The 23,835-nt window shown below is 32.2% G+C and overlaps 1 protein-coding gene and 1 pseudogene across 1 annotated transcript; both read right to left on the bottom strand.

Annotated features, from left to right (window-relative positions):
* Positions 1–2,155: 2,155 nt before the first annotated feature.
* On the bottom strand, positions 2,156–12,907 carry LOC114425024 (protein transport protein SEC31 homolog B-like). Its single transcript, XM_028391749.1, has 22 exons — positions 12,326–12,907; positions 11,017–11,071; positions 10,785–10,907; positions 10,550–10,646; positions 10,410–10,446; positions 10,200–10,305; positions 10,060–10,117; positions 8,819–8,916; positions 8,559–8,678; positions 7,640–7,682; positions 7,283–7,404; positions 7,071–7,198; positions 6,409–6,964; positions 6,194–6,286; positions 5,570–5,755; positions 5,268–5,481; positions 4,569–4,666; positions 4,285–4,470; positions 3,552–3,674; positions 3,204–3,465; positions 2,844–3,082; positions 2,156–2,753 (listed from the first exon to the last, which is right to left on the bottom strand). The coding sequence occupies exons 1-22, from the start codon at positions 12,640–12,642 to the stop codon at positions 2,658–2,660; spliced, it is 3,357 nt and encodes a 1,118-aa protein (XP_028247550.1). The 5' UTR covers positions 12,643–12,907; the 3' UTR covers positions 2,156–2,657.
* Positions 12,908–20,134: 7,227 nt separating this feature from the next.
* On the bottom strand, positions 20,135–23,197 carry LOC114368520 (annotated as a pseudogene).
* Positions 23,198–23,835: the final 638 nt, after the last annotated feature.

The following is a 23,835-nucleotide window of genomic DNA, read 5'->3' on the forward strand; positions in this document are numbered from 1 at the left end:
CTAAAAGTATACCTTGTCTCTTATATTCTTACCCCAAAGAGAATCCTACTACAGAATACATAAACAAATATCAATTTTATTCTCAACTTTCCAGTTTATAAATGTCAGAAGAACAACAAAGCATTTAACAAAATCCACCTTGGATATAGAGATGCATTAGATGAAATTTACACTTCCATGAGCTAATCAGATTGAGTTAACAACGAGGCACTTAATCTATATAGCATGGCCAATCAGATTGAGTATATCCAGAAAAGCCAGAAAACTAAAGAAATATGAAAAGCTACCCAAAACAAATGAGAGGGAGCTCTGATAGTATATCCACAAAAACAATATATGTTTTACATCTTTTTATTACATAAATATTTATCAAAGGAAACTAATTATATCATTTACCCTATTTGAAGGAATGAAAAGCATTTTTAAAAAATATTTTATCATTTGTTAATTTTGTGTTAGTTGTCTCTAAGAATAAGATGTTTGGTGTGTGCCCATTGGTGATTGGTTTGCGCATAATGTGTGGGTGTTTAATTGTTTTTTTGGGTTCTCCAGGCTGAACTATGGGGAGTGTTGCATGGACTTAGCCTAGAGTTTGTATAACTAAACAAGAATCAAAGGGAGCGAGTCAGAATCACTAACTGTTTTGGAGGGTTGTTGTAGTTCTCACATCCTCTGCTTCTCGTTTGTGGAAAAGATTAAAGGCCTCATTCGCATTTGGATTAAGCTCGTTCATATTTTGCGTGAAGCCGAGTATGCTTTGGATTCTTCATGTTCTAATCAGATTTTTTATAACATTCCTTTTCTATTGTTTATGTTGATTTCTTCATAATTGATATTAGTTGATTTTCTATTTAACTTCATTGATTATGGAAAATAAAAAGTTATCTAAAAACAAGTATTGAGTTTTCTATTTCGCATCAATTTTTATTTACATTAACCATATTCTCCTCATTTTGGAGCAGGGACGGTTGTGCAGAGCAGGCAGAGGACAGATGTGCCTGCAAAGCTGGAGTTTTGGGACGAGAAAGGCAAAAACAGAAAGCGATATTGAAGAAACTTGTTTACTTAGAATAGCAAGGAGTGCCTTCCCCTCTTTTTTTTGTATTTTGTTTTTCTTGTTTTGTTTATATATATGTATATGAGGTTTTTTAGATTTTTTTTTGTTTTGTTTTTATTTATTTTCTTTAGACTCATCTTTGCATTTTTTTTCCAGTACTTTTCCATTTCATATTTTGTAATTTATTTTTTATTTTAACTTATTTTATTTTTCTTATATTTTTATTACTTAGTCCAGACAAAATTCAGTGTTTCCATATTTTAATCCAAATTATCAAACGTATTTAAATATTCGTACCGACATTTTTTTCTATAAACTAAATTATTAGTTTTTTTAATAATAATATTTTCTTTGGACACTCCCGGAAATTCCAGCATCCAAAAGTGCTTTTTCAACCATTTCAAATATCTTTTGTTCAAATTCTCGTCGCATTCCCCCAAATCTACAGCTAATATATGTAGCCATGCATCCTAGACTTAACATAATCACCTAAGACATACAAAAAAATTAGTTAAATAAAAATAAGTATCTTAAAAATTGAATCAAAATTACATATTTTTAGAAATAAAAAATCAAATACATTTATTTTAAGATAAATACACCAAAATTATAAATTTAACAAAATAAGAAGACTAACATTATATTTAAACATCTTTCAAAAAAACATATATGTATATATATATAAGCATAAAAAATGCTCACCTCAAAAACATTGAAAACATTAATACTTTTCAAAGGAATTTAAATATTTTAATTTATTTAATAAACTAAATCATCGTGAACTGCACACCCAAGGCACATGCATAAAAAAAAGGATGTAAGAGACACATCCCCAATATGACAACTCCAAACCAATAGTTAGATCTCAGTCAGTTAGGATGAGACATAATTAAAATTCATAGTTCACAATCCAATCTTTTGCATCGTAATTCATGTCGCATTGCGATGAGCTTTTTGGCACTGATACGTAAGTTTTTTAATCATATTTCATGTCCTGAGAAATGTCAACCCACAAATACTACATGATCACGCTAGGCCCCAAGCGCCATGGACAGCCCGTTGAAACTAGTGCGTCTAAATCACAAACATGTACAGCTTGGAGAAATTAAATGATGGATGATTAAAAAAACATGATGCTACATTATTCACCTGTTTGACGATCAAATCAATACTTATATGGCTAGTGTTATACAAAATACTCTTTAAAAAGAAAAGAAACATCAATCTATAACTAACACTAGAATAGCTTGGAGCGTCACCATGGTACGACAGGGGTGTGAGGAAAAAACCCATCTGAAATTTTTAGGACAAACAGACAGACAACACTTTTCTCCATATTACAAATATTGGTCGAAAAACAATCTGCAAAAATTTCTAATCATTTCCTGAAAACTACCTTCAGTAACAGCTTTTAATAACAATCGATGTGAAAGCTGCAGACACAGCAAGAAATTGTAGAAGCACATATCAAAACCCTGCACCTGAAATCTAGAGATGGCAACAGTCTGTGTACATTGATAGGAGGATCAGCAATCACTACTGCAAGATGCTAATCACATGAAAAATTTCCAAAATCAGCAAAAAGATATCTGTAACTTTTTTAACTTAGTCTCACGCTCTGTCTTGTCTTGATCATCCGCTTGAGTGAACCTAACCAGGACTGGCATTCGTCCCACTCGGTAGTAGTAAGAAGAACCTGCAACACCAGTAAAACAGCTAGAATGTAGATTTGATGCAGGTTATTTACACAGGTAAATACTATAATTTGCATTTGCAATTGATTTACCTGAATTTGTAGGGCAGTACCAAAATCACCATTGTCTAATGCCTGACAAAGCTGAAGGAGCTTATCAGAAGCATTTTTTGATATGTCTCCACTATTTAACTTGGCAAACAATCCACCAAGTCTCTTCGAGTTGTCTTCTATCTCCCGCTTCCTAGCTGGATTTGCACGTGAACCTCCAAGGGCGTCTGATGTCTCATTGAAAAGCCTTGTCAAAGTTGTGACAATAGGCATTTGATGCCCTGGCACAGTCAACGCAAGCAAATAGCTCAACAAATATGATGAGTTCAAGATTTCTATTACGACCCATATTAAAATAAACACAGGCAAATTCATAATTCTTTTGGTGCAATTTAAAATTACCAGGTACTTTTGAAGTATCAGCAGTCTGCAAAGTAGGAGGAGGAGTTGGAGGTGCTGGAGGTGGTTGCACAGGTTGCACTTGAGGGGGACTGGGAGGTTGTATTGATCCCATCCCAGGTCTTTGGACATTACCAGAACCAGAGACTGGCATGAATCCCATTGGATTTGGGGTAGGTGCCACAACTTGTGACAAGTTCTGGCCATGACTCAAGGCCACTTGTGATGGAGCAGGGGGTGTAGGCTGGTAAGGTGGATTGGTTGTCTGAAATATAGAAAGTCATGGTTTAATCCACAAGTAGCCTCAAATAATTGATAATACAAAATTTGAAATTAAAAGGGTTTACAGACATTATACAATTGAGAACCCAATGTAGGCTGCTGATATCGCTCCACATTTCTAAGCACAGGAGGAGTTTGAGGATCAAAGGTTCTCAAAGGTGGTGGTGCAACAGCAGTATTTGAGAAAGTCGGCTACAAGAAAAAAATAATTAGATTCAAGCAACAAGGGAAATCTTAATTGATTATGAAAAGGAAACTTCAAAAAATGTTTGGAATATAACATTAAATCTTATACAAGGAGAGACTTGCTACTAAAACCCACTAAACAATAATTCCAGATTATACAAGAGACCCAGAGTATGAGTTTCCCCTCATCGTGCCTGCTAACAATAATAAAAATAAAATAAAAAACTGCATACCTTAATATTATCTACCATGTGTCTGTCTTAGCAGAGGTTTTAATTTCAAACAAAGTTCTTCTTGTATCTCAAAGAAATGGTTGTCACTGCTTGGGTTTGCAATTACATCCCAAAACAACTTTTCTTCTATGTCCAAATCAATCATTTGGAGTCAAAATTCACACACTATGTGCATGTTTGGTTCAACTTATCTAGAAAAGAAAAATTCATCCTCTAAAAGGAACTTTAAAGAAAATAATTATTTCACCCAAAAACAACTATAGACTATCAATATATTTTGAATAAAACTCAAATTACCGCTGAGCTATAATTCCATAAACATTATCCGCAAACACAACAAAGATTCTTTTTTTTTTAAGATGTAACATGATATCATGACATACCTGGGGAGTTTGCGCAACCTGAGTAGCCTGCGGAGGAACAAACAAATTAGGCTGTAGAGGTTGCTGGGGTGGAGTATGAGTAGGAGCACCATAGCCTCTTCCATATCTAGGATCAAATGACTGTTGATAGCTGTCAGGATATTGAATTCCAGAAACACCATGCTGCACTTGAGTGGGTACTGGCTCCTAAACAACAAAGATTATTTGGAATCATTTCAAATTGTAAAAAGACATGTTTTCTGCACCAAAAAAGAAAATGGTAAAGAACAAAGTTAAATAACTACCTGATAATAATTGCTATTATAATTGGAATTATCAGCACCATAATAGGACCCACTGTGTGATTGAGAACCTTCAAAAGCAGTAGTTTTGAAGTCTTTCTCTGCAAGCAATAACCATTTGAAAAGGAAGCAAAAAAAGTGAATAAAATATAGGTGTACAGCAAGTTTCACAATTAAAAAATGGAAACACTAGCAGCTGAATTTGTAACAAGATAATAATTAATCAAATAACTAAAAAATATAAAAATAGGTCTCTCCAATCAAGAATCCTTAAATAACAAAATAATTATGGTGTTCCTCCCTCAGTGTAAGTTAACTTTAATGAGCTGCAGCTCTACATGCTAAATGTGGTTAACAAATGATCTACTTTTAATTAGAATAATGTAAGATATGAAATTTACCAAAAAGAAACTCTTGGTGAAAATATTTCAGTTTATGAACGATTAAACACTCCACTATTCATTAAGATTGTTCAAAGGGTGGCATAAGTAACCATTTGACTGGTTAAGTCTTCTTAAAACATAGCAGCATAGAACTATGCACTAAAGTTTTAACCATAAAATAGAACTACGCCATACTAAGTTTATTCCTAACACAAGATTACTGTTCTACTAAAAAAGTAAGTATTCATCAAGCAAAAGTAGCATGCAAAGTGTCACTTGCTAATAATCAGCATCCCTTTGAGTCCAAGAAAATTTTTACCAGGTTCTGTAGAAAGAGCAATTCGATCCTTTAAAATTGTTAGTTCAGGCGACAGTTCTTCAGAACCCAAAAGTTTTAAATACTCCATCGCTGTAGTCAACAGCCCTTGACTTGCTAAAATTTCAGCATATTTCTCAACAAGCTTGCACAGAGAAGCACTAAACTGCTTCTGCCCAGTTGCCAAGGCAAGAACAATAGTCTTTTCCATTAAATCCTAACAATAGATAATCTTGTCAATTTTCTAGCAGCAATACTGGTAAGCGAGAATTTTATAACAGCTACAACAAGAGGGTCAATCTTACCTGAAGAAGGTCAACATAAGATTTTCCCTCGTGCTCATTTGACAGGCTCCTTGACCAAATTTCAACAGTTTTATCAATATTTCCAGCACATATATAACACAGAGTTGCAGCTAATGTATTGCCAGCCCCCATGAGTTTTGAAGCAAGTGTGTCACAAAGCATAGTCCATTCATCTCTCTGAGCAAACTGTTAATATGTGATAACATGAATAATATGTAATATATAATAACTCAATCATGAAAATTTCTGGCTAATATGAAGTTTCTAATTTGTACTATAAGAGAAATTCTGGTCTCAACTTAATCCAATCATAATATGACCCTTACTCCATTAGTAACAACAATATGAAGCCATGGTCAAAAGGTGAAGGCAGAAGATGCAGGCTTTCAATATGCAGCAATTATAGAGATGGCAATATGTTAACAAGAACTAATAAACTATTAAAAGAAACCCAGGGTATAATAAGAAGAGCAAGTGAGTTTGAGATGCTAGTAAAACATCATTAGGTAACTTGGCATTCCTTTTTTTTATCAATTTAAGAACGATAGAAATACTAAAATGATGTCAGCACTTCATAATCTTACTAAAAAAATTAGACAAGCAGCAAAGACCAAAGAGACTTACACTACAAAGAAGCGCAAGGGTTTCTTTCCAAAACTTCAGTGGTCTGGTGTTCACTAAGCTCAAGAGATCATTGCTCACCATTGCTGATACAATCTGAAAATGGAAATGACCCACAAATAAAGAGATTTCTAAAAAAACAAAATATCAGGTAGGTATAGGATAGAATTTTTGTTAGATATAAAATTGACAGTTTATATGATGTTATCATCAGCTACCTTCAAGTATGGTGATCGGACCATTTTAAGGTATTGATCCCGTGTACTTTCCCACAAGGAAGCATTCCCAACATGAGCAATAACTAATGCATCAGCCCATTTATTTGCAGAAATGCATTGCATTACTGCCCCATTGTAGTCCCCAACAACTAAAGCATGCTGAACACTGTCGTCAAATGAAGGGTCACTGCTCTCCTCCACTTCCACATCATCTTGGATTTTCTTTGAACCATTGGCATTTTCCGCAACAACAAAGTTGCCAGCAGAAGTAGATACAGGGGTATCAGCTTTAGGACTGGGAAGATTATTAAAGAAATCTTCCCCATTATCAGTAGAGAAAATAGGGGTTTCATTAGTAGACACATGTCCAGTATTATCAACAGTTGTGTCCTCAAGTCCTAGTGCATTTACTTCTTGGGAAAGATCATCATTAACTGTGTCTTTTGCTTCACTAGGTACATTGAAACCAAGATGTGAGAGAAGTTTTGTGCGTGCAGTCCCATCATCTTCAAACATAACCTTCAAAAAGCCCCATGTTTCTCTTTCCTCCTCAGATCTATAACATCAAAAAGTGATCAGCATTGTTCCAAGTGTAACGGATTAGGTTAGGCATAATAAAGAAAGACCATGAGACAATGTTGCACTTCATGAATAGAACTCACTCTGATTCCTCAGTTTTTTTTCCGCATAAAACCCTCAATAAAGACCTTTCTCCATTCTGTATTGCAGCTTCAAACTCAGATGAACGACTAACTAGACCATTTTCAGTGACCAAGTTATGCACATAAACCTGGAAAATCACAAATAGAATGAATTCAATTAAAAGTTTTAAGAAATTTGCCATTCACATATGATCAAAGCACTAAAACCTTACCTCTGAAGCACCAGCTGGAGAACCTGCAGCAGATGCCCTGGGATGAAATGACACAAGTTTGCCTCCAAAGCCAAAAGACACACCAGCAGGACGTTTATACCATTTTGGTGCTCTCAGTGGTACTGCACAGAACCGAAATTTCATCAAGAGATTCCAAAAAAGCCCTGATACCAAGGCGTTCTTAAGAACAGAAAGCCTTGCCTATCCCTCCTCAACACACAAAACAAACCCACAATATGCTTATAAAGAAAAGCTACATAGACTGTTTGAGTATGTCAATCACATACAGATGATATATGAGAAATTATATGTAAAATTATAATAGTTTATTCCATAGACCGAAAAAAAATATATCACCTGCACCAAAATCATTTTCCCCAATATCATTTTGACGGCAACCCTGCAGACAATTACAAATATTACTGTAAATAATGTGGCAAATAAAGAGATATAGAAGAGAATCTGGAATGCAAATTATGACTATATTACCAAAAAGAAATTAGAAATAGGCAAAACATATTTAAAATTGCTTACATTTTTATCCCATATATTCTTATCTAATTTGGCTTAAAAGGGAAAATTTAAATATAATAAAGCCTAATGCCATGCAAAATGTTATGAATAACCCAAATACCCAATTAAGCCAAGTCTATAAGCAAAAACTAACAGGTTTTGACAAAAAGTCTAGGACAGTGTCAAAAGTCGATCATGCGAAAAATGCTTGCATGCTTAAAGAGAGATTTAATTAAAAATAAGATTTTGGACAGGAAAAACAAGAATCAATGCAAAATATAATGGGGAATCAGTGTCATGTCTATAACTTCAACAAAAAAATTACTTATTTTATAAGTTATAAACACGATTGAAGTGATAAAGAATGAGATGGACAGCAAATGAAGACAGACAGAAAAAACTTTACTACAGCAAGCTATAATATAAAAAACAGAAACGTTTGATGAGGGACAACGTGAATATGGTTATATCAAAATTTGTATTTGTAGAGTAAAATATTAATTCATTATACATATTGTAAGACGCTACTTCATCACATTCCACCATAACTAGTATTTATGAATTATGGCCAATAAAAATATAGCAAATGAAATTTAGGCATGACTTATCTAATATTTTATTTTCCATGACACTTTGTCATATCACTCCAAGTTTACTCTCAAAATGAATTCCTTCAACATTACAGCAGACTTCCACATACTTGCTAAACAAAATCAGGTGAAAACTCACCAAAACTAAAATAAACCACCAAAAATATTTGTACCTTAATATTATATATACCAATTTTTCCATCAAAGGAAGATGCTGATATTACTCCAGGTATCCTGGGATACCAATGCACATCAAAATTCCAATTGGTCCCAGCTGGCAATTCGTAGGCAATCTGTACCCCACCCCCACCCAAAAAGGAAAAACCATCACCACTGAGCCAATGTACTATATTTGTAAATGTCAATGCAATCGAGCAGTTCTGGAACTCATCAAACAGAATATGAGATGGGTAAAAAAAGGCAAAAGCACCACCTCTCCAGAAATCATGTCCCAGCATATAGTCCGGCTATCTTTGCCACAGGTAAGCAAATAAGAGCTATCATTGGGACACCAAGACATTGCAATTACCCCTAATATAGTAAATTCAGGCAACAAAACCAAATAAGATAAACTGAAAACAGTGAAAGAGACTAAGTTTCACAATAAAACTGCAAGAACTATAAAATCAAGATCTAGAAGCCTATAAATGACAAATCATAACCTAAGATGCTATCATCCATCAGCACATTAATTTAACAGGAATAATTGACAATCTTACGGTACATTATACTAGGTGCAAAAGCATAGCATAGATAACAAAAACTATAAATAAAAACAAAATGATCACTAAACAAACACAAGATGCCTAACAGGGTGTCTGCTCAATTGTCAAAATGAAAGCAAAAATCACTGCCATCAAGTTTTTGGAGGGACTCAAAACAAGTATAGACTTAAATTTAAATATACCTTGATTTTCAGGCAAATTGTCCAATTCAGGCACATTTGGCAACATGGGCTGTATACTGTCCACTACATAAAGGAAGAAAATCTACTATACTAAGTACTTGATTGGATACCAATCCAAATGTATTCAGTGAAGCCTTTTTTTGCAGTGTTTCCAAACAAGGAATAGGAAAGGCATAAGGTAGAATAATCCCAATATCCTAGGAAGCAGGGACACTTCAAAATAGGCATCATATTCATGTCTAACATGTACCACTGTTAGACACTTCAAGGAAACTAAGGACACTGCTCTACTTACATTTTGGAATTTTTCCACTTTGCATTTTCTGAACTTTTATCGTTAAATATTGATTCTCTTTTAATTTATGTTTTGTGCTTTTATACTAATACTAATTGTATACATTGTACCATAACTGAGCCATGTCATGTCCCAAAGTCTCTAAAAATTTTCATGCCCCCATGTCAAAGTCATGCCGGTATCCATGTCTTCTGTCATATCCATGCTTCCTAGCACTATATCACCCTCCCTCCTCTTCATATATAATTCACACAAATTTCACATAAATAAGAGAAAAAGAAGATCTACAATAACAAAAGTTTAATTATCTATCATGGCCTGTTTCACAGCTAACATTACTTGCTCACTTGCTTCCCACATTTGAAAGATCAGTGAGGGGAATCAAGAAAGAAAAAATACTACAAATAAGAGAAGGTAGCATTGACAAAGAGACAGCCATAAGAATTATAAACAAATTAACAGGTGCCATTACCTCTAGTGTGTCCCACAAACTCCTTTATTGGTGAAATTGTATTCCTCATGTCCCAAAGCTGCATCAACATGCTCATATAAGGTCAATACACACAACCCTTGAAATAAACAGACAAATAATCTGCAATGACTATGCTATACCCTCAAAGAAGGAGAGCCGTCTTCATCTGATGCAACAACAAGTTGTGTGGCAACATCAGGATTCCACTGCAAAACAGAACACCGCCTTCTAACCGAATCTGCAAAGCTGCCAGTTCACAAATGATATATAAGGTTATAATTATTTTTTTAGGTAATAGAATACCAAACTTTCTTCCAAAACAAAAGGCAAAAGATGAGCAACCAAGTTACCTTATCACTGGCTTTTGCTTCTTTAGGTCCCAGACCACTGGAAAATAAAACCAAAATATGTATATTAACATATATAGTATTCCACCAAACATGTAACATTGAGAACAGAATATAAAGGATAGATTAAATTCCTTCCTCACCTGTGGTCCCATTGTATGAAGTAGACGCTAATATGTGTTGGACTTTACTGTTCCAAGATAAGAATGAAATTTCTCCCTGGGAAGCAGACCCAGTACTCTGCACCATTATCATATACACTAAATATTTTAAATTTATTAATTTACAGAGACAGATATTTGAAGATTAAAACATATTAATCCATCAAAGCAGGGGCAAATGTCTGTAACATGCACACTCAAGGGAACAATCTCTGACCTTTAGTGGTGGAAAATGTGTAGGTTCTGAAGGATTGACCAAATCCCATATGCAAATTTCACCATCCTCAGCCCCAGATGCAAGAAGATTTGGTGCAATGACATTAAACTCAAGACCACGAACCTGAAACAAGAAAAATATAAGATAGGATTTTAAATTAAGCAAACAATATATATGGTCAAGAACAATTAAAACTCAACAGTTTGGCTTATAAAAGCAAAGCAGAACTTACTGGTCCTTTATGCCTTACAAGGTGTCCAACAAGAGAACTTTGATTTGACTCCGAGCTGAGAAAAGTTATCAAAATAAATAAATTAACTTAACTCATTCGATAGGCAAAGTAAAAATTGTTTATGAAACTAAAATCATAACTTGAACAAATTAAGCTATGAACCAAAATATTCAGAATTAATAAATACTTTATCAATAATGGCACCATGTATTTAATCCAACAGAAATTATAGCCTTTCTCGATTTTCATGACAACCACTTATAATTTGAAGAGAACTTGATTTTGAGCTAGCATAGCTCAGATATAAGGGATTGCCAATATAAGATCATCCTTCACTTGCATCGACAGACAATGCCATCCATCTATAATTGCTCAAATTAGAAAATGTGAAGGGCAAAGATGTCTTTAAATTGGGGGAAACATGTGTCACATTGAATTTACATAATAATATTTGAATAATTCTGCACAAAGAATGTAAATTTCAGGACTCAATCATTATAATTTATATATTTATTAGGAATCCTTCATCTCCTAATCTTCCACAATTTTCTTACACCAAGAAACCACTAGACCCACTGTCTAGTGGCTAGTGGCTAGGAGGGAGGAGGACCAGTAACACAAAGCTGCAAAATCCTAACACTCCCAAAATATAATGAGCAGTGATAAAATAAAACTAGAAAGGATTACCAAAAGAATAAGCAATTCTTTATCTAATAGCAAAGGGGTAGGTCAGCTCTTTCCACCTGATGCATCCATTATTGTTTCTTTTTATTTGACATTTTAAGAGGATACTTTACCTACCTGTTTGTTCGCTCTGTTATTCCTGATGGGATTTTTTTTTCTTTTTTCATTAAGTAAAAGACAAAAGGAAATGCAAATTGTATACCGAACAGCAATATGATGCATTCATATCAAACAAAATTTCTATTCTGACTCGAAACAATCGTTAAGCATCATATGAAAATTGTATACACCAAACAATAATAATAATAATGAGAAACCAAATCAGCAATTCAAAATTGAATTTGATTTGCATCAAGATCGTATTATCCAATAAAAATATCGAGTACTCCTTCCACTAATCACTGATGTTGAATCGTTACTCCAATTCATGCATTAAAAACCGTACTATGTTTCGATCAACTCACAAATCATTAAAACCATGCATTCAGTCAAGTTCCAAATTCTGCAATCTAACCGTATTTCTAGGAGGTCATCTAACCCTAGGAAACTCCAATCTCGGCAAACACATGCCATTTCCAATATCAAAACAAAAGCAACGCGCATGAGAGAAAGGTCCACCAATTACCGGATCAGAGTGAGAGGATTCCAGATGTCAATGTTGCCATCCACCAATCCACCGGCAACGAGGCCGAGAGCGAAGTCTTCAGAGCCAGAACCGTTCTTCCCCCAGGAGAGACGGTTGAAACGGTCGGAGCTCGGGCACTCCGCGACGAGAGGCAGTTCCTGATCGTCGGACTGGAAATCGAGCTTGAATATCTCGAGATTCGCGGAAGAGCTGAAGGACAGATCAACGGCGCCAGCCATGGTCCCGGCGGCCAGGTACGGAGCGTCCGGCGCCAGCGCCACCGACGCTGATCGATTCACCCCTTTGATGCAAGCCATTCGATCTCAGAAAACCTAATAGCGCCGAAAACACGAAATTGAAATCGCTAATCGGAAATTCGAGTGCGGGTGGAGAGCGGAAATAGATCTAGGAATTCGGAATGTTTGGATCTGATCTGCGGAATGCGAGAGTGTGAAGAACCCACTCTCTCTTTCTCTTTCTCTCTCTCCGTTGTTGTGTTGTTCCTCCTTTTTTCCTCTCTCTCTCTCTACGTTTTTTCTACAAATTAATTTTGCGTTGTAAGAACTCTTTGTTTTGAGTTTATAGATACACTTGCTGTGTGACACACTTTGGGCTTTACTATAAGGGTGGTCTTGTCTGCAACGTACAACCATTTAAGCAAGGTCTTAGAGAGGTGTATGAATACACGCCGCACTGGATTATTATCTCCTACGAGGTACAACGTGAATCCGTGGCATCACTAATTACCGATTGACACGTATGTATTGTGTGAGATAATTTATGGTGCATTTGGATGAAATTCTCCAATCTGCTTTCATTTTATAATTACTTTTTTTACTGCATCATTTTATAACTACGTAGTTTTTTTAGACAATTATAGTAATTACTTACTATTCCGTTCCCTTCGCCTCTAATCTTAACAATTTAATTAAGAAAATGATGTTAAAAAATATAAATTAAGAAAATGGTATATTGAGTATCTGATTGTGGAAGTCAAAATAAATTATATTCAAAAGTCGGACAAAAATTAATACTAATTTATAAATAATTAACAATATTTAATATTGTGTATTAAATATTCTTGACTAATGCCCTTAAGTTAAGTATGTTAAATTAGTCAAGAATTATTCGTTGCAATTAAATAAACTAAGATATATGTGAAATTAATTATTCGTTACAATTATGTAAATCAATTTAACCAACATAATTTTTTTAATTATAAGAATAATAGATAAAAGTATTAAAATGTATGCATTTAAAAATGTTGGAAATTATTTCAATTAATAAAAAAATAAAGATAACTTCTAAAAATTTTATTATATATATATATATATATTAATAATACATACAAGTATTAAATGTATGCATTTGAAATTTTAAAAATGTTGAAAATTATTTCAATTAACAAAAAAAAGAAAGATAACTTCTTGATATTTTATTATATATATTATTAACTAAAAAAATTTAAATATTAATTTAAAAATACAAAATAATTAAAAAAATCTATATTATCGTTCAATATTATTTTAAAAAGACAATAAATAATTTATTTAAATAAATTCAGATAATATCAACTTATATTAAATAATAATTGATAAATAATCTAAAAAAATTAATAGAAATATTGTAATTAAAAATTAATAAAAGCTTAACTATAAATTTAAAATAAAAAAAAAATCTGAAATCTAAATGAAATTTGAAGAATACAAATTAAAAATATTTTAAAGTTTCAAATTTGTATTTAATTATGTTATTTTATTATTTCATATTAGAAAGTTATCTCAAATGTGATCATATTTAGTCCACTTCAATTGTGATCTATCAAAATTAGTTATCAGTTTCTAACAAAGGGTTGTTCCTAAAGTGATTGACCATAAAATTAAGTAAAGTGTTGCAATATGCAATAGATATGTCAAAACGAACTATTCAATCCACCATTACAGACCATGGATTATAATGAGTTGGGCCATAATGAATCGAAATTCATTTACTCTTCTAATTTGATATCCAAATCCAATTTATATGGGGGTTTCGATATTTTTAGTTAAATCGCCATTTTGTAAAAAAAAAAAATCCTTTTTTTCAAAATTTTGACATTAAAATACACTATGATAATGATAGTTATTTTTATTTATATGTTTATTTTAGTGTAATAAATAAAATGATAGAAAACTATATTTTAAAAGACTATTTAAATAATATATATATATATATATATATATATATATATATACACATTATGACAATCATTATAATTGTTTTTAATTAGAAAAATGTTTATATATATTATAAGATAATCTCATTTATAATTTTATAAAAGTTACAATAAGAATAATTATATACTTAATTGCTTATCAAATGAGTTGTGAATGTTACAAATATATGTAGTTGAAAAAGTAAAAAATTAGAAAATGTAATACATGTATTGTAATGGCGAGTAGTATATGTCAAACAAATTAAAGTTTTAAAATTCTCCTAACATCTTAAATATATGCAACAACAAAAATATTACGGTCTTCTTTAAAGACGAGATTCCTTTTTAATTTTTTTTTTATTCATGGAGTATTTTCAAGTTATCTTTTGCATTAATATCTCCTTTTTATTAAAATTATCTTAATTACTTTATAATAATGAGATAAATTTCAACAGTTTTAAGTTTAAAGAAGACGACTAACACATCAATTAATTAAATATAAAAGGGAAAAGAGATAAATTCCAATAGTTTTAAGAATAATATTGAAAAATAATACAAATTACATTTAATGTTCCTTAAAGAGTGTGAATTGGTTAAAAAAAGTGTTTATATTTAAAGACAGTCTAATTATAATCATGTACATAATTTTTCTAAGTAATTTTTTTCAAAATAAATATCAAACCCTATGTTAAACAAATGGAAAATTGAGATAATTAGAAATTAATTTTAGTTTCTCGAACCTCTCTTGGTCTCATTTTCTTTCAACAAGATTTAGAAAGAAATAGACCGTCCAAATCCAACAGAGGTGGCTCCACATAATCCTAATTGTGACAAAGACTTTGTTGGATTAAAAGACCTACATTTAAATTGGACCAAAAAATTATGGTCCAAATAATATGCTTCAAAAAGAAAAATAAATATACTTTAAAAAGGGTAAAGTTATAAACATTAATTTAAAATTAATGGTTGGGGTTAAAATAAAAGATAAAATATTTTTTATCTTTCTATTTTCTGTCAATCTTAGTTTTAATCTATAAAGTTTTCAAATAGATGAATTTGATCTCTATATTTAAAATAAGTGAATTTAGTCTCTCGGTTTTCCATCAATGTGCAAAATTAGATAATTTTTTTTAAAAAAAATATATGGACCAAACTAATCAATTCAAACAACAAAGACTAAAATACTAAAATCAAATTTGAATGACAACACAAAGGTAAAAAGACATATTTTATCCTAAAATAAAATAGCGTTTATATATTAAATCATGAGTTAAATTTGATTCTGTTAACTTTATAATTAACAATTACAAGTCCATAGCTTTTCTGTTTAAATATCATTTTAAAAATTCAAATTTTATTTGTATAAGATAAAAAAAATTCAAACATCTGCCTACTTGAAAATTAACTTGATTAGTTTTAGTATTATTTAAATATAAAATTAAATAAAAAATAATAATATCTCCCTAAATGTAATTTGATATAAGTTTCCCGACGACAGGGAAAAGAGGAAAAAAGTAATAGCATTATATTGTCAAGATCGTGTCTGCTTATATTATTGTTTTCAACTACAAAGATTTAATAAGTTAAAACTTAAAGATAACTCTTAGCTAAACACAAACCTAATATATCATTCTTAGATACAATCAATAAAATTATTACAACTAATAAAATAATTAAATAAATCATACTATCAGCTAAAACATTTTTTGTATATTTTTTCTGTTTTTCTTTTTTTTGCTAAATCACATTATTGAAAATTGAAATATATACAAGATTGTATTTCGAATATGGTAAATATAATTCAAATTTTAAAATAATATATTTTGGTGGCGTAAGACTGTAGAGTAGTTTATATTATTTTAAATAGCAACTTTATTGATGCAAATAGTAATTTTAAAAAAAATCCTAAGTGTTCTTATTTAAAAGTAAATGCTTAAATTAATAATGTGAATCAAGATCTTTCTAAAGTGAGTAAATTATTTTATAAAATAAAATATGTAATTTCAATTGGTAGATAGAAAATTAATCGTAAAGTCGATGGTATAGGTTTTATCCCAAATGAGTCATCACACTACCTTAGCAAAATCATAATATCTCGATGTGAAGTCATATTATTTAATGCAGTGTTTTAGTTTTTCGTGAACGGGTGTGGGTAAAGAAGCTAGTTCATGACATGAGGATTCGCTTTGGTACATGGAATATAGGCACACTTACTGGAAAATCTATGGAAATAGTGGATGTTATGGTGAGGAGGAAGTTCAATTTTATGTGCCTACAAGAAACTAAGTGGACAGGTGAAAAAGTGAAAGAATTAGACAATTCGGGATTTAAGCTGTGGTATACGGGAAAAATCAGATCAAGAAATAGGGTAGGGATTATTGTGGACAAGGAGTGGAAGAAGGATGTCGTGGATGTAAGAAGAGTAGGAGATCGTATCATAGCCTTAAAATTGGTAGTGAGACAGGACACCTTTAATGTTATTAGTGGGTACGCACCTCAGGTTGGGTTAGCAGAACACTTTAAGGTAAAATTTTGGGAGGATCTAGAAGAGGTACTTCAGGATATACCCCAAGGAGAGAAAGTTTTTCTAGGAGGGGATCTCAATGGACATGTAGGTAGCGTGGCTAGAGGTTTTGAGGGGGTGCATGGGGGTTTTGGCCTAGGGGAGATGAATGGGGAGGGTAAATCCATCTTGGAGTTTTTAGAGGCTTTGGATCTTTCTATAGCCAATACATGGTTTAAGAAAAGAGAGGAACATCTTATCACTTACAAAAGTGGAGGGACATGTTCTCAGATAGATTTCTTCCTTATTAGGAAGTCTGATAGGAAGTATTGCTTGAACTGTAAAGTTATCCCGGGAGAGAGCTTGACTACCCAACATAGAATTTTGGTTATGGATGTAAGAATTAGAGATAGGGCAAAGAGAAGAAGTACTATGGTAGCACCAAGGATCAAATGGTGGCACTTGAAGGGTGAGAAACAAGGAATCTTCCAACAAAAGATATGGGAGGGATGGTGTGGACAATTACAAGGAAGTGCAAATGATATGTGGAACAAGATGTCCCAAGAGATTATTAAAGTGGCTAAAGAGACGTTGGGTGAATCTAGAGGTTTTGGACCTAGGGGTAAAGAATCGTGGTGGTGGAATGAAAGTGTTCAGAGCAAAGTTAGAGTAAAAAAGGAGTGTTTCAAGGAGTGGTCTAGGTGTAGAAATTCTGAAACTTGGGATAAGTATAAGATAGCTAGAAATGAAACCAAAAAGGCGGTGAGTGAGGTAAGAGCCCAAGCTTTTGACGGACTATACCAAGCTCTAGGAACCAGGGACGGAGAAAGATCTATATATAGGCTTGCTAAGGGTAGAGAGATGAAGACTAGAGATTTGGATCAAGTAAAGTGTGTTAAGGATGAAGAAGGCAAAGTCTTAGTGCATGAAAAAGATATCAAGGAAAGGTGGAAGGCGTATTTCCACAACTTATTTAATGATGGATATGGATATGACTCTAGCAGTCTAGACACAAGAGAAGAGGACCAGAACTATAAGTACTATCGTCGGATTCAGAAATAGGAAGTAAAAGAAGCGTTGAAAAGAATGAGTAACGGTAAGGCGGTGGGACCAGACAACATACCTATTGAAGTGTGGAAAACTCTTGGAGATAGAGGCCTTGAGTGGCTCACCAAACTCTTTAATAAAATTATGAGGTCAAAACGCATGCCGGAGGAATGGAGGAGAAGCACGTTAGTGCCAATCTATAAGAACAAGGGGGATATACAAAATTGTGCAAATTATAGGGGAATCAAGCTCATGAGTCATACCATGAAATTATGGGAAAGAGTGATCGAACGGAGATTAAGAAAGGAGACTCAAGTTACTGAGAATCAATTTGGTTTCATGCCGGGAAGGTCGACCATGGAAGCGATTTATTTATTATGGCGGGTGATGGAGCAATATCGCATGGACCAACAAGACTTGCACTTAATTTTTATTGACTTGGAGAAAGCGTATGATAGAGTGCCTAGAGAGATTTTGTGGAAAACTCTAGAGAAGAAAGGGGTTAGGGTTGCATATATTCGAGCTATCCAAGATATGTATGATAGGGTAGCGACTAGTGTTAGGACACAGGGTGGAGAGTCAGACGATTTTCCCATCATAATTGGTTTGCATCAAGGGTCAACCCTTAGCCCCTACCTTTTTACCTTAATTCTGGATGTCCTCACGAAACAAATCCAAGAGATAGCGCCGAGATGCATGCTTTTTGCAGATGACATAGTCCTCCTTGGAGAGTCGAGGGAGGAGTTGAATGAGAGGTTGGAAACTTGGAGACGAGCTCTAGAAACACATGGCTTTCGCCTAAGCAGAAGTAAATCGGAGTATATGGAATGTAAGTTCAACAACAGAAGGAGGGTTTCTAACTCAGAGGTGAAAATAGGAGACCATATTATCCCTCAAGTCACACGGTTTAAATATCTTGGGTCTGTAATACAGGATGATGGAGAAATTGAAGGGGATGTGAATCATCGCATTCAAGCAGGATGGATGAAATGGAGAAAAGCATCGGGGGTGTTATGTGATGCAAAGGTACCGATCAAGCTAAAGGGAAAGTTTTATCGGACTACGGTAAGACCGGCGATTTTGTACGGAACAGAATGTTGGGCGGTCAAGAGCCAACATGAGAATAAAGTAGGTGTAGCGGAGATGAGGATGTTGCGGTGGATGTGTGGTAAGACTCGACAGGATAAAATTAGAAACGAAGCTATTAGAGAGAGGGTTGGAGTAACGCCTATTGTAAAGAAGATGGTGGAAAATAGACTTAGGTGGTTTGGGCATGTAGAGAGAAGACCGGTAGACTCTGTAGTGAGGAGAGTAGATCAGATGGAGCGAAGACAAACAATTCGAGGCAGAGGAAGACCCAAAAAGACTATAAGAGAGGTTATAAAAAAGGATCTCGAACTTAATGATTTGGATAGAAGTATCGTACTTGATAGAACATTATGACGGAAGTTGATCCATGTAGTCGACTCCACCTAGTGAGATAAGGCGTTGTTGTTGTTGTTGTTGTAATGTTTTGATACACTGTATCAAATTGAACATGTCTTTTTTTTTAATTACACTCTTTTTTTTTTTGTTTTGTCGATGACTAAATACACTAAATGTCAATATTGCAATAATAATTATAAATTCTAATTAAACTTATTTACCAAAAGTCGTGTATTAATGAAGTTATTATTTAAAATAAAATAAACTATTTTACAAGTCTTACACCTCTTACACTACTATTAATTGTAAATTTCTTATGGCTTGTGTTTAAAAAATGATGTGTTAGGTTTGTTTCTAAAAAAATTCTCAAACTTAAAAGTGATCAACGTAAGAATGTTCTTCTTCTCTTCTTCTATCACATTCACATTCTTTAGTGTTGCAAACGTACTATGAAAGCTAATGAAGCAAACTTTGGAGGAGGCGAGGAGCTCCAAATAGATCAAAGACTTGATAAAAAAACCAAGACGTGAAAAGTTTATATTCCAGCATCATGCAAGATTATTCTGATTTGTCTCCACTGGTGGGTTGTGGCGATCCATTGGCAGCTTTATCTTGCTTAGTAAATCAGCAGAAACGAGTTTCATATCTCCACCATGAACCCATCTGGGTCATTGAAGAAAATTTGATCCATTGTCGTTCCATCTTCTCTCTCCAGAGTCCTTTTCATGTACTTCACATTCTTCTCCTTCAACTTTTTCTCCATTGCTTCCAGATCTTCACACTAACATACAATTCAACAACCACTAAAAATGCTAATTAATCACATCAGCCACCAGCTCTGATGCATGTACGTTTAAGCAATTATTGGCAACCGTAGTCTCTAGTTCCTTCATTCTATATACTCCTTCATTTTTGTTTTCTTGTCCTTATGAAAACATAAAATTTACGAGGAAAAACACTTATTATTTTTCTCATAAATTAAATATAAAGTTTCATTTTTTTGTTCAAGAACACTTACCCTGCTCCTCACCCGGCCCGTTTCCTTTAATATCATTTCAACCTAACTACATAATTGAATTGTAATTGCCCATGTTTGAATTGCAATTTTTACACCCCAAACAATGGTTTGGAAAATATAAATTAAGTTTTATTTACAAATATAATGTTTGGCTAAATAACTATATGGAGTTGTATTTGAACACACCCATGATGCCTAGAAAAAGTAAGCAAATGATCACAACATCATCTAAAATTCTACTATATCACTTAATGTATATATATCTGAAAAGATATATGGTTTTCCTGGGGATCCAAGTGTTCAGTATCCGAAGGCAAATTCTGATCTTCTTGCTTGGACTGCACCAAGTGGATACCAACTCCATAATTGAACAACCATGCACCCTCAAAGTCCAAAGCTTGGGGCCTCTCAATCAGAACAAATCCCAGCACCTTTGTGTAGAAATCTATGGATTCCTTCACATTCCTACACAACCTTGAAACGTGGTTCATTGCCAATAATGGAGGTGGGTTTTCCTCCTTTCCTTTTCCTTCCTTCTCATTAATGTTTCTTAAATCCTCTTGTTTTTCCTCCTTATTTCCTTCTCCTTTCTCTGCTTTTGCATCATTCTCTCTCTCATCTCCTCTATCTTCTTGCTTCTACATTTTATTGACGAAAGCTTTGAAGAAATTCGTAAGGGTCTCAAAATTTCCCACCTAAGTGCACCGATCAAAATATATCCATCTCAACGAACTATGCCCTGACTTAACAAAATCTAATTAAATAGTATATATTTTGATTTTGATTAGAGCTGTTTGGGTGAAATTTAATTTCAGTATATATTTTTCACACTTTTTATCGTTTTAAAAATTAAATTTTATATTTTTATATCTTTCAAAAACATATTTATTCTTGATTGAGAAAATACAAAATCAATCAAATATTACATAAAAAAATATTTCTTTCGTTCCTTCGTATCACATATGTTATTTTATTGACGGGGACAGAAACGAAAATAGTTAACAATAAGATATATTTATCTCGTATTTTACTAAATTTTGTATTTTCATCTTTTAGAGACACATTTATCGATAAATTAGATAGAGATAAAAGTAATTATTTATTCTTATTAAATTTGTTTTTAAGTTTAATTAAATATTATATTTCAAAATAAATTTATATTCTTTTACGTTATAATTAAATTAACTACTAGTATATGATTTGCTTTAATTAATAAGTAAAATATAATATGACAACAAAATTACAACCAGCCAGTGTCATGTAGTAAGAAAAATAAGCAAACGGCGCGGCATTACTCAAATGATTAATGAGGTTGCTGCGAGTAAATCATAACGATGGGGCACGTGGAAGATTCTGGAAGAATGCTGCGATAGAAAGCTTGTACGAATGTGTTGGAGATGCTGCATTTTTATTTTTATTATTATTATCTAGGGTGAAAGTGTGAAACGATGAGGACTGAGGAGGAGTTACTTGATTGAACGGTAAACACAGGCATGCAGAATAAAGAAAAATAAAAGAAGAAAGTGGTTTCTACAAGCGGTGGCAGCGTGCATGAGTTATGGTTGCATTGCATGGCATATTAGTGCAGTGTTCCCTTGCTTTCTCTTTCTTCTAGTTTCGCTGGCCTTTTGTTCTCACCCATCCACCGCTTATAAAGCTTTAAATAAGTACTATTACACTACTTTTACTTTGTTTTTTGTTTTTTAATTCGCTTGTCTTTATCTTTAAGAAAAATTGACAAGGGGCCTTCTCATTTGTCATTCGGTTTAGCTGAAATCTGAGATTAATAACTATTCCATGCTGCCGTAAAAAAGTAATTTTATTTTTATATATAAAATCATCTATATATTATAGCATGTTTGGTTTAGTATTTTTGTTATTGGATTCACGTTTCTCATGAAATAATATTTTGTTACTTTTGCATTTTATCTTAATCTTTTGATGCGAAAAAGTAGTTAGTTTTATGCACCTTCAAGATACAATTAAAATTTATACTAAAAATATTTTTAAATATATAAATTATATTTTAGATATATAATTAATTAATTAATAAATAAATAATAACCTTGAAAAATCTTCTTATTCAAAATAATTGTTCTAATATTATATTGAAAGATGTTTGACAAATACATTTACATTTATATTTATATTCACAAAAATTCATGTTAGATAAAAAAATATTAATTTAGTTTCTGAATATAAAAAATATCATAAATTTTTGTGAATAATTTAATAATAAATTAATCTATAAATTATGAAACTTAATATAAAATTTGTGATAAAAAAATATAAATAAATTAATTCTTAAATATTATAATTTAATTATAAAATGAACTAATTTATTATAATTTTACATATTAGAAAATTAAATTTATATTTTTTATATTTTAGGAATAATTTAATGAATTTATCACCGCATGACAAAGTTATCTATTTATCCATAAAAATTTGAAACATGAATATACCCAAATCCATAGTTCATGCCATGTTTGTAAAAAGTCCTGAAAGAATGAATGGTGGACGATAAGGATTCAGGTGCCCTTAGTAATATTTTGTGTGTATCCAACAATTTAAGTAAAGTGACAAAAATGTTATTTATTTAAATTTTAAAAACTTTCCCTCCCATCTTTTTTGTGCATTCCGTATATGTTTCCGTCGCAATGCAACTTCTTCTTCCTCCACCATTGCGTTATTGTTGTCGTGTTGTCATCATCGTCAACTTTCATTGGTTCCGTCGTCGGACTTTTCTGCGTTGAGGTAAGATTTCTTTTTTCATGGTTCAAGATCACATTCGATATCAGTGTAACACATACGGATTACCTAATCCGTATGAGTTATACGGATTAACTAATTTATATAACTCACATAGATTAGGCCATTCATATGTTTTTTTTTTATTTATGAACTAATTTTCTAATAGTAAAATTTTTTTTATTTATAAAAATATTATTTTGATTTTTATTTAAAATAGTTATTTTTTTTATTAAATATAAATACATTATTTTGTTTTTTTTGTGAATAGTTATTGTTTAATTTTTAAATAAAAAGAATATTTTGAATTATTTTTTTAAATAGTAATTACTTTTTAATTGTAAATATATTATTGTTTTTTTAAATAGTTATTGTTTTAATTTTTAAATAAAAATAGATTATTTTGAGTTATGTTTTTGAATGATAATTGTTTTTTAATTATAAATATTTATTTTTATTTTTATTTTTAAATAGTTATTTTTTTAACAATCATATTTACGTATTTATAATTTTTAAAAAATTAATATTTTTTTAGTTAAAAAAAATTAAAAATTCCTATAATTCTTTCAAAT

Source organism: Glycine soja, chromosome 9 (genome assembly GCF_004193775.1).
Source record: "Glycine soja cultivar W05 chromosome 9, ASM419377v2, whole genome shotgun sequence".
NCBI classification, from domain to species: domain Eukaryota; kingdom Viridiplantae; phylum Streptophyta; class Magnoliopsida; order Fabales; family Fabaceae; genus Glycine; species Glycine soja.

What these genes read in the sequence shown, in the direction of transcription:
- LOC114425024 (XM_028391749.1), bottom strand. Translation starts at nt 12,642, where the DNA reads ATGGCTTGCATCAAAGGGGTGAATCGATCAGCGTCGGTGGCGCTGGCG. An exon ending in TTGTAAGGCATAAAGGACCA is followed by an intron (nt 10,908 to 11,016) that starts GTAAGTTCTGCT and finishes TTCTTGTTTCAG; the next exon opens with GTTCGTGGTCTTGAGTTTAA. An exon ending in CTCCAGCTGGTGCTTCAGAG is followed by an intron (nt 7,199 to 7,282) that starts GTAAGGTTTTAG and finishes GTGATTTTCCAG; the next exon opens with GTTTATGTGCATAACTTGGT.